The sequence below is a fragment of the Podarcis vaucheri genome (genome assembly GCF_965113315.1).
Source record: "Podarcis vaucheri genome assembly, chromosome: 3".
Classification (NCBI taxonomy): Eukaryota; Metazoa; Chordata; class Lepidosauria; order Squamata; family Lacertidae; genus Podarcis; species Podarcis vaucheri.
This window is the reverse complement of record NC_138761.1, coordinates 55580333-55592477: the sequence shown is the minus strand read 5'-3', so window position 1 is coordinate 55592477 and position 12145 is coordinate 55580333. Positions and strand designations below refer to the sequence as shown.

Genomic DNA, 12145 nt, shown 5'->3' with positions numbered 1-12145 from the left:
TATGTGTTACTATCTGGCTTGGCATGGCAGTGGGCAGTAGCTGGCTGGCCAGCAAGGAATTCCCTCACAACCTGGGTCCTGATTGGCCCGTTTGAACCTGGCTTACTGTACAGGAAGTCACACCCCCATAACTGTGCTGGCACGGGGGCAGTGGAGGGAAATCTCCACCAGCCAGTGACCATGTGCCTTCCAGCTTCTGGGAAGGACGCGGAGAGCGAGGGTCTGCAATTGACACCCACCAGGAAAGCGGTGAGCGCCTGTTACACGAGAACTTACCTGATTTGCACTTTCGGAAACAATATGCGAACTGAAACACAGCTAGCCTTCACAGTTGGCTCTTCTCCAAATTTGGCAGCGCAGTTCTCCAGCCAAGTGTGCGTAAAAGTCCACATATTAGTGTAGAAAAGATTAACATGCATTATATTAGGGGAAATGCTTTGCAAAAATGATCCCATAATACAAACATGTATGTTGGGAAAAATTCACTGAGGAATTTTCATAAGGATGTTCCTTTGATGCTCCTCATCCTCTTTCTTATCTAGATTATGAGCTTTTTGAAACCACTTTGGCGCCCACAACCACCACAACCACTGCCACGACCACCACCACAGAAGCATTGCCCGAGTTCAGTGTGGTGGGCTCGGATCCTCTGTTAGAATATGACGCTGCTGGAAAGAGGCGTTTCACTGGTAAGCAATCAGTACGATTCAAAGAATCACGTGTTATCATGTTACTACTGTATCCTGTATGTTGTCACTAAGCAATGTGTTTTAGGAGGGAAGTGGCTATGAGTTATTTATTGCTTAGGATCTAGTGGCTAAATTATGGAAGCAGTCCCCCTTCTCAAAAGATAAACAAACCCTCAGTTAAAGAACCGTTGAGGGGGAAAAGACACATTATGTTCACAAGCAGACTGACACATGGTAAAAGATTTTGATGACGATTAACCTTTCTTTATAAGGGTATTGTTCTCACCCCTTGATCATTTGGTCAGTATGCCAAATTCTAACACTACTTGGAAGAGAAATCAGCTGAAGAAATGCTGTCTTTAAGAAGAAGGAAACACATAATGCAGAAGAATGGTCCAAATAGGGACACTTAAGTTAGAAATAGTGAGTGTGTGCATGTTCCCACATTCTGATTGGGAAATATTTTCCTAAAATCAATAATCACGCCAGATGCAAATGCAGAAACTATTGACTTATAGGAAAAGAGATGGTCTATGCAGAAAGAAAGGTATAAATGATTCTCAGTCCTACATTTGCACTTCACAAGGCAAGTCATTTTCCCTCTTTTGAAACTGATTCAGCTTCATCTGGACTTAAATAGGTTTTATTGCTACACTTCTGCTCCAAAGTCAACCTTCCTGGAAGGGAGAAGCTAGAAAGTAATGAACTGAGTTTCATTAGATTTTCTTAACAGAAAGCAAACCATACTCATAAGAGAGAGAGAGAACAAACATAGAGTCAGAAATATTAAGATATTAAGACACTCTGCATCTTGGTGTAATTGCAAACATCTGATCCCCTGTTGTTTGAAATGATGTGTATTTGTTTCATTAAAGTTTGCTACATAATGTGGAATAAAGCACTCCTTTGACTTTCTAGTTTAGGCCTATAAGGAAAAGCCTTTTTTAAGGTGGGGGAGGAGAGAGAAATCTTAAGATTTTGCAACAGTGGTCAGGACAAATCTTACCTCTGGGTTAAAAGTCCCATTGTACAAAAAGAAAAGTAGCTGAAGAAACAAAGAAGGAAGTAAACATTGGGGTGACAATAAAATTTCCCAACAGGGGTAACAGTTACAGATTCCTCAGAGTTCTCAATTGTGAGAAGGCATTGCTTTATTTTTATTTCATAAAATTTGTATACCGCTTGATTGTAAAAACAAAAAGAAGCATTTTACACAAAGCTCAATGTGCTTTTTTATGGGCAGGTGCTTGCAAAGTATGCACTTTGTCTCCTTTCCTCCTCACTCACTTCGGAAATAGCCAATGGAGGCCTCTGTGTCCTTGAAGGCCCAACTGGGCATTCTGCTTTGGGCTATCAATCTGTTTCTATTGTAAATTTTGGCAATTCACAACTGAATTGAGCAGCAGCGAGGCTTGCTTCTAGTGTGCTGTTCACAGAAATGGAAATGTTCACAGAAATGTTATGGATAGGCTTTGAAGTGTTGCTTCTCCTCAAACTGATGACAGACATTCTGCAGCCCCTGATTCTTCCCAACAGTGGTGATTGATGAGGGCTCTGCAGGGACAATGATGTAAAATGTCCACCCCAGAGTCCTTAGATGTCACTTGGCAGAGTTAGTGACCTAATTAGTATATATATATATATATATATATATAGAGAGAGAGAGAGAGAGAGAGAGAGAGTCATAAAATGGTTTTATACCAATCAAGACTTTGACTAGCTGTTCAGCTAATCCCTTTTGAGCAGTTGACTGGCCTCCCTCTCCTCTCCTGGACAGGGTTTTCAGTCATTTGGGAATAGAGAGCCCTTGGAGTGTCTAAAGATAAATACATGACACATTCTGGAAAATAGCTCCCTGGAGGGCATGAAATCTAACAAGATAAACTAAGAACATTGCTCTTATATAAACATTTCAAGGCATTTAAGGGGAGAAAGAGGAAAAAATTACCCATCTAGCAAAATCTGTAAACTGTCGCTGAATAAACATTTCCAGTGACTACAGTAAAACATCTTTCAACTTGAAGATGACCTTTGAGGGAATAAATGTGCCTATTAATTCCTGAGCAACGTTGGAGTGAGCATCATGTTGTTATAAAATAGAAATACAATTTATAGATTGTATGCCAAATGTTCATTCACACATGTGTGGCTTTTTTTTGGGGGGGGAGACATTAATAGGCTTTGAGGGGGGCCAATATGGTTCTCCTCCATACCAATTTGTATTCCTTTTCTCTCTCTTTTTCTTTCTTTTTAGTGTGGCTAATGTCTGTTTGCTACCACTGTTTCCCCTGACTACTGCATTTTCAGTGCCATTTTATGTCCTCCTTTCCTTGAAATGATCCCAACCAATCAGTAAGTGCAGTGGTGTTACTGAATGCGGACGAAGCTGAGGCAGAGCGAAGTCAGTGCACTCTACAGAGGTCACTTGGCTGAGCCAAATGATACAGGAACAGATAGCTTATCCTCTAAGTTAGCAGGCCACTTTAGAAGGTGCAGAGTCTCACCCCTACTACTATTCCCCAAAGAATACTCCCCAAATGATCACGCTCATTTCATACAGCCTCTTGCTTCTAGGTTGGCAACTGCCGGGGGAGCAGATAGAGTCCCTAAAGTGGCCAGAAATATCCCAGGGGCCACCAGTGGCTGATCCTTAGTATAAAGCATTAGTGCAACATCCCGCATTGCTGCTGAGTGTCAGAAACAAACCCTAATATGCACCAGTTGCTTGTTGCTCTCCATCTATTGCCATCAGAATATGGCTTAGTCACAATGAATATTTGCCATGCTGGTGGTTTCCTCAGCACTAGGTTTATGTGCCTTCTCATACCGCTCTAGGAGCTTTCCAGATGGCATCACTCTGTATCCTTGAAAATTTTAGCAAATGGTAGGAAAATACACAAATTCTAAATCCAGGAAATGAATGTCTAATTTACAGTGTTTAAAAAACAAATGTATACTTTATCTGGTTTGCAGTTTCAATACACTGGAAAAAATTCTTTTGAACGTCAGGAATTCTTTTTTTTAATAATCCATCTGTCTGCACAGACTTTTGGAGTGAATATTCTCTTTCTCTGTCTCTTCCAGCTCCTTATGTGACTTATCTAAACAAAGACCCAGCAGCTCCTTGCTCTTTGACAGAGGCACTAGAGCACTTCCAAGTGGAGAGCCTGGCTGAGCTCATACCCAGGGACCTAAAAGGCATAGAGATGCGTCCTCAGAATGCCCCTCACAATATCACCATAGTAGCGGTGGAAGGCTGCCATTCCTTTGTGATTGTCGACTGGGCTAAGCCTACTCAGGGGGATCTGGTCACAGGTACAGTTATTCCATTTCTTGGCCATTAATATTGGACTGGGAACTGATGGTTGTTTTGTCTTGCACTGCCTACCCAGAGCAAAGTCATTTTGCCCAGTGTAAAAGGAAGTAGTGGTAGATGAGGCAACTCTGAGCACCACTTCTGGTTTCTGATCAGGTGCAAGGTACAGGGAGCTCAGCACAGTGCGGGTTTGAAGAAGTATTTGGAATCAAACATGTTTCTAGCCGTTAATACTACAGTTGAATGAAACAGCAACCAATGTTCTGTTTCAGTTTTGGATTTATCCAGTGGCTGCAAAAAGAAATCGCAAACTACAAAACACCAACGTTATATTATTTGGTGTTTTAAAACTTGCTAACATATTAATGACCACATGCCAATGTCTCTGAAAATAGATTGATCTAGTTTAAGATTAGGTTAGTGGGTTGGTGATTTCCAGCTTTGTGAAAGCTCAAGAAAAGACTACCAGCTGCATTGGCTCAAAGCCAGCCGAAGAGAAAATAACATATCACAAATGCAATGTGGAATGTAAACAACTAATCCCAATGAAGTGAATAAAGAGCGTATTGTAAGCTGTGAAGGTTGCTGCTGGACATGGACAGGTGGAGCGCCTACAAGGTAATTCTGATAACCTGTGTGAAGGTGTGTCTGTTTGGGAGTTGCCAGTAGGCTTAGCTTTCTGCTTCAGTGCAGAAGTAGAAGAAGTGTCAAAGAGTGTACTGTTGAAAGAAGTTAGGATGGGGTGTGAATTTTCCTGTGCTGACATCACTCCTCTCCTACAAAGAGTTGAAAAAAAGAAAGAAAGAAAGAAAGAAAGAAAGAAAGAAAGAAAGAGAAAGAAACTGCCAGAAGTTAAAGGAGAGGCTAAAAAAACGCCCTCTCCTTTCTTTTCACACCTTTTTCACCTCCCTGACCCAATTCTGTAACTGAAAGTTCTTTTCAAATAAAATTTTGGCTGAGTGATATTTTTCAAATACCGTAGTTGAAAAAAGAAGGAAAGTCTTGATGGGCCTTTCTTGGCTTCAGAGGAACTGTCTCCCCTAACAGGATCTTTTTGCCCCTTGGGGATGGAGACAAAGGGCAGGTAGGGGAGTAAATAAGTGTTCAAATGGATGATGGACATATTCTCCCCTTTCCTTGGCAGGATATTTAGTTTACAGTGCATCTTACGACGACTTCATCAGGAACAAGTGGTCAACCAAGACTGCAGGAAGCACTAATTTGCCCATTGAAAACCTGAAGCCGAATACAAGGTACTGATATGTTTTCGGAATGTAGTTTGAAATTGTTTGTGGCCTAATGATAAAATAGGTACGTACCGTACTTTTCCGTGTATAAGACTATGTTTTTCACTTATACACGGATAGTATCTCCCCCCCCCCATTTTCTTAAATTGGAGTCCCCCCAAATAGGGGGCTTGTTATACATGGGGGTGCCTTATAGATGGAAAAATACGGTATGTTAGTGTTAGGAATGGAAAATAATTTCATGAAAATAGAGTTCAGAAGTCACCAAGCCATTGAAAAACCATCCTTGTCACCCTCAAATTTCACCTTGGCCTGTAATGGCTCAGCACCAACTCTCTCATCTGCCAGTTCCCCTCCTCCCCTTTCCTTTCATAATGTACCAAATTGTTAGAGATATATGCATGTGGGGTGGAGGGGAAGCAGTCTATGCTAAAGCTGAAGGCTGCTCACAAACCGTTGCAGAATTTCTTCAAATGAGAACTCTGGAAACATATTTTAAATTCCTTCTAATTCATTTACCGGGAGGTGGGGTGGATTCTATGATTTCCACAGTTCCTGTTGAGTGTGGAGTGTCCAAGCATGCTCAAAAACCTTCATTGCTGAAAGCAGAAAAGTTATGGAAGGCCTCTCGGCTGCTATTTTTCCATACTTTCCCAGACTTACAGGTTGGGTAGGAGGAAGAAAGAAAACTGGCAGATGAGAGGCCTACTAATGCTACAAAGCTGGAGAGGCTTTCAGCTGCCTTGCTGTCAATTGTGTGTGTGTGTGTGGCTTTTTCTAGCCGCCATAACCAATTTCTCCATATACATTTCCCTAGATGCTAAGATCATCAGAGGCAGTCCTGCTTCGGGTGCTGTTGTCATTTGAGAAGAAGGACCTTGCCTATTGTAATACCTATCTTACAGTATGCCTTTCCTTGAGAGGTCCATTTTTTTGAATCCTTTAGGTGGTTAAAATGATTTTAAAAAACCTTTGAAGTATCTGGTGGCTGCTACTGAGTTTAATTGGTAACTCAACTACCCAAATCATTTGGGGTTTTTTATCAGTCTCTCAGTATAGCTGGGGCAGAATTATTGTGTTCAGTCTTGAAATTGTATTGGAATTGTCCTCCTTTTGGCACTTCTGAATTATAGCAATAACACACCCATACTGGGAGGAGATACAAGCAAAGATCTTGGCAGAGCAACTCCCGCTTCATTAATCTGTTCAAACAAAAGCAGTGACACCCAATATAGGGAAATGGGGCTTTATATGATAGTACACTGGGTTTATTAAAGTCTCCATTAAAGTGAGTGTATCATCGCTTCAGTCAGAGATTACTGATGTCAAGCTGTTCCTTATGAACCAAGTGGCTTTTAATAGAGAAGCATGGGTATAGGAATACATAGGGGTGGGATGATTATTTTTCTTTGGCACAGAAACGTGTGCACCACCAGCCAATATCATTTGTGTTTTCTCTGAACCCCACAGGCTGAAATAAATACATATCATAAAAATAGCTCCTCGACCACTGGCAATATTTCTGTAATTGGGCAAACACGAACTGGAAGATGGAGCTTGACTAAAACCATGTGTTCATGATTATGTCCATATTGTGAGGGGACTCTGATTTGGGGAAAGCAAGTTACCAGGGCCAGTTGTAGCTCTGAATAACAAGCATTTAGGATTGGGCATATGTATACCTCTCCAAAGTGGATTTCCAAGCTATCGTTTAGGTGAAAGTAAAGCTAAGAAAACTAGGATAGATATATTTCAATGCATTCAAATGCTGATGATTTAGTGAAATATATGCTAAAAGGAATACAACAACAATAGGTAGATGCATGGATTTCCATTGCTTTAATGTAAGATTTAAATGCTTATTATTGTCCTGCATTTGTAAATCCTAATCTGTTTGCAAGACCTTATATCTGAGGAACTGAACAATTCTGCAAGTCTTGCAAAGCCATTTGCACAGGACTCTGCAGGTGCCTGCACATCGCTTTTGGCTGAGCCATATATTTACCTGCTCCACACCTGGGAACATATATCACATCATGGGGAGATGTAGGGGGCATAGTTATGCTCTTGGGCTGGAGGTTCCTCTCCTCTGAAACATAGGCGTGATCCTGTATTGTGAGCAAGACAACTACATCATTCAGTCTTCCAGTTGATGATAGGGAAGGGATGAGCACTTACTTGGAATTTAACAGGGTAACTGCCATATTGGCAGCTGTTTCTGTAACAGCATCCAGGCTATGGAGCACCTTCCCCATATATATTTACTGGGCACCAAATTTAATATATTTTAGGCACCAAGTGAAAGCTGTTTTATTTAGTTGAGCTTTGGGTGGGACTTAACTGTGGATAGTTCTTTAATTATGCCATTTATTCTGGTGGTTTCTGTTTGAGGTGGGTTTTGATTATTTTCTGTTTCATATTTGTATTTGGTTTGAAATATTGGGAATGTTATGTCTGAATGGAATATCAGTTGAACTCCTATATTAAGCTCACCAGGGAATAAACTTAATGGAAGTGAACTTCTGAGTAGACATGTATAGGTTTATGCTGTTAGATCTTTTTTACCTAAACTACCTTGACTACCATTTGATAGCAAGGTGAGATAGAAGCAAAGAATCATAAAGTTGGAAGGGACCAAAGGGTCATCTAGTCCAACCCCCCTGCAATGCAGAAATCTTTTTTTAAGAAAAGAAATCAAGGCCATATATCCAACTATATAAATCAGCATGATTTCACAGTGGTACCTCGGGTTACATACGCTTCAGGTTAAAGACGCTTCAGCTTACAGACTCCGCTAACCCAGAAATATTGCCTCAGGATAAGAACTTTGCTTCAGGATGAGAACGGAAATCATGCAGTGACAGCACAGTGGCAGCAAGAGGCCCCATTAACTAAAGTGGTGCTTCAGTATAAGAACAGTTTCAGGTTAAGAACGGACCTCCAGAACGAATTCAGTTGTTAACCCGAGGTACCACTGTAGTATGTTTAGTACCGGATTCAACTCTCACCAACTAAAATTAAGGGCTCCTTTTGTGCCCAGTTCCTAGTTTCTCTCTGGTGCTATGAAATCACTTTTTAAAATATGTTTTTAGAAACAGTAATTAAGCTGAGTGATGTTTTTAACATCTTGACTGTGGAGGGAGCCATGGTAGAACATTGCTGTTTGGAATAAATTCAAGCAGTTGCAGTTAAATTAAGCACTTGTTTTACACAGTTGTGTGGTGATGTATTTTCATAGGAGAATTAATTATATTACCACTTGCGTGTTCACATTCAAACACAACATTGCCTTGCCTTTCCAGCATTCTGGTCTATGACAGAAAGCTTTGAAGGGAAGATTTGTGATGGTGTCTTCTCTGACTTTCCCGGAAAATAATTCATTTCCAGTTGTTGGAATTGGAAAGTGTATACAAATAGAATGCGATTTGCCAAATATGACCGTAAATCATTCAGCATTTCATTGGCTGCTTAAATTAACCCACAGCTCTAAGCCACAATATCTACATTGATTCTGGTGGTTTTTTTGTCCAGCCTCTGTCTGCACCAGAAGAGTCCTTGGGGCGCAAGCAAATCAGGATGAATTCCCATTTTCCTATAAGGACCCCTGGGGTAAAATAGTGCACATGTCTATCGTCACACATGGAAATGTGCAAAACTTTTGATTACAGGAGTGTATGAAATGGTGCATGTGTGAAATGGTTGTCACGGTGGAACTGGATGCTATGAGACCTGCCACCACTCTGTGTGTCTCTCCCTTCCATCCAAATTACTTAAAACATTAGCAGAAGGTGCCATGAGTCGTCAGCACATTGTGCATTGCTTGTTCTCCCACCAACAGCCAATGAAGCAGAGTGGAGCAGCATGCGGGGCAGTGATGTTACCTGCGCCACACATTGCATCAAGCTTGATGGTAAAAGGGGAAGAGGTACAGCAGTAGCAGTCAGCTCTGTGTCTCTTGTGACGCCTAGTTCCTCCTTCAAGCAGTGATTTCAAAGCAGCAATATAAATAAGTGCATGGCTGAGTGCCTAGAAAGCAGCATGGGATTGCTATTTGTTTGCCATTTCAAAAAAAGAAAGAAAGTCCATTGGCAGTTCAGACTCCTGTTTTGTTGTGGGCAAGTCATAGGACTTGGATGTTAAGAGCTCCTGGCAAGCCTGAAGACTTCTAGCGTACGAGCCACTTGGAGCTCTCTTCTAGGATTTAAGCAGACCCAAGTGTTTGCATAATCACACCACTTAATTTTGTGCTCTCATGCATGGAAATTAAGCAGCTGTGCAGCTGCCAAGCGGCTTTCTCATCAACTCAGTTTCTGGTCTCACAAAGCTCTGTGGCCCATCTTCACATCCATTTAGAACACCATGAAGGAAGTATTTGTGGCCCTTAGTGATTCCCATTGGGCATGGCTAAACTGCTCAGTCAAATAAACCTCACTCAGCTTTTTTGTAAATTAAATTTGGGGGCACTCTTTTCTCCCCTTAAAAAATATTGTGTCGATTCTTAGGAATGTAGGAAGCTGCTTGGTATTGTCCTCACTCAGAAGCAGCAGCTCTCCAGGGTTTCAAATTTTCCTTATCCCCACCTGGAACTCCCAAGGATTGACTTTCCGCATGCAAGGCAGACACTTTGCCTCTGAGTTATCATATCAGAATCAACTGAAATATACTCAGAGTCGAGAGTGGATTTCATGCTCTTTATTCAGCTCATAGTGATGAGGAGGAATGAAAGTTTCCCCAAAATATCTGCTTTATATACATTATTTACACAATGGGCTGCACGTGATTGGCTAATTCCATGATTCTCCTATAGGCCAATCAGGTTGTAGATTCACTTCTACCTGGAGCTGGATTGGGTGGCTCATGTGGACCAATCATACTGCTGCATTCTGAATCCTATTGTTCTAGGACCAATCAGACTGCTGCATTTTGGATCCTATTCAACTCAGTACATAACATCAACCATCTTGGCTCTGTCTTGTACCAGAGCCTGAGATTCTTGCAGTAAATATGTTATAATTTAGACCAGGAGCAGGCAACCTGTGGCCTTCCAGATGTGGCTGAACTCCCATCAACTTTAGCTGTTGGCCATGCTTTCTGGAGCTGATAGGAAGTGTGGCTCTGCAGCAACTGGGTGGCGACATCATCCCTGCCCCCGGCATAGACATTCATCATGGTGGACAATCATTCGGCAATAGCTGCTGCTAGAGAGAGGCTGTCTGCAGTGGTGCTGGTTGGACAGGCAGTCGCACCTGCTCCTTCCACTCTGAGCAAAAAGTATCCTCCTAGGTCACTTCAACAGCTCTTGCTCCTTGGTAGCTTTTGAATTCAAAGTGCACAGAGCCATATCACCATCCCTCATCACTTCCCCAGATTTGGGGAGCATGAAAGGTAGCGCTGGAGGCCTTGGGCAACTTTTCCTCTCTTGCCATATACTACTTCAAAGGGATATGGTGGAGATAACATGAGATAATCCCCTATATAACACTCTGAGTTCCTTGGGGGCAAGGCAGCCTACGAATCTGATAGACAGAGAAATGAAATGTGGTGGGCTCCCATCCCAAGGTTAAGGGGATATCGCTGGTTGCTTTGAATCCTAGCTTGCACTCCTTGAGCTGCGGAAAGCCCATTCAGCCGCAGAAAAGAATGAGGGCCTATGTTTAAACCGCTGGTGAATGTTTCCACATTGCAATGGACTGTGTCAGGGAAACAAAGGGGAAGAAAAGAAAACATAGCTCTCCTCCGTTCCAAGCTTTTATGTGGTTTTCGTCTGCCACAGCTAGGATTACATGGAGAAGAAAGTTATGAGGGGGTTGTTTTTATTTTCCCTGCAGGCATCACACGGCCCTTAATTACATTCAGATCAGTTTGCAGACAAGTGGAAAAAATAATTAAACGTTGGTCATGAGAAAAGGAGATAGAAAGACTTGTGGCATAAAGATCTATAACTCTGTTGATGTTTGCTGTGTGCCAAATATGGACAGGGGAATAATTCAGATGACACCATCTACTAAAAAACAAACAAACAAACCTTTAAGCAATCCCTTCTTCTTTGTGAGAACATAAGAAGAATCCTGCTTGATCAGTACAAAGCTGTCATCCTGTTCTCGCAGTGGCCACCCAGATGCCTATGGGAAGTTAGCAAGCAGGACATGGGTGCAAGAGCACTCTCCCCCTCTTGATCCCTAGCGACAGGTATTCAAAGCCATGCTGCTTCTGACACTGGAAATCCTATCTGTCCTTGATGAATAGCCAATGATAGCCTTGTCCTCTATGAATTTGTCTACCCTCTTTTCAAGCCTTGGTGGACCCAACTGAATACATGCCTCCATTGTGAGAAATGCCCATTTCGTCCTACTCTTGGCTTCCGGTTCTTTAACTAGTTACCAGTCAATAAGGTGTCTCCTCTTCCCAATAGTTTTGCTCATGAGGGAGTCTATCAAAAGCTTTTTAAAAGTCCAAGTAAACAGTGTCTACACACACACCCAAACCACATGCCTGATGACACTTTTTGAATTGCTGCTGCTGCTGTGAGTGAAACTTGATTCTAGTATATTGGCCTTCAACTTGGCTTCATCTGAAGTGGTTCTCACCAGGTTAGAAATGCATAATGAAAAAAATGGAGTGGGTCCCAGTGTTAGAGCTAAAGCTGGGTTTCAGGTCTGAAAAGGTTGAAGGCTACTGATCCTTTGCAGGTAGGTCAGAGTTCGATGATGATGAAGAAAACGAATAGCTTGTTTTTCATTATTTTACAATACCCATAGGCATATGTAATTAATTAATACAGTGGAACCTCAGTTTTAGAATGTAATCTGTTTCAGAAGACTGTACAACTTCCAAAACGTTAAAAAACCGAGGATCAATGGGCGGTTGGCAAAATCCATTGAAAAAATGGAGAA

General features: G+C 41.8%; 1 protein-coding gene across 1 annotated transcript in view; it reads left to right on the top strand.

The window, feature by feature from the left end:
- The window catches only part of FNDC1 (fibronectin type III domain containing 1), a 96090-nt gene that overhangs the window by 67206 nt on the left and 16739 nt on the right, over positions 1 to 12145 (top strand). Inside the window, exons 12-14 of the mRNA XM_082215173.1 lie at positions 543 to 689; positions 3774 to 4004; positions 5150 to 5258. Coding sequence (XP_082071299.1) covers positions 543 to 689; positions 3774 to 4004; positions 5150 to 5258 — 487 coding nt within the window. The remainder of the gene's footprint in view (positions 1 to 542; positions 690 to 3773; positions 4005 to 5149; positions 5259 to 12145) is intronic.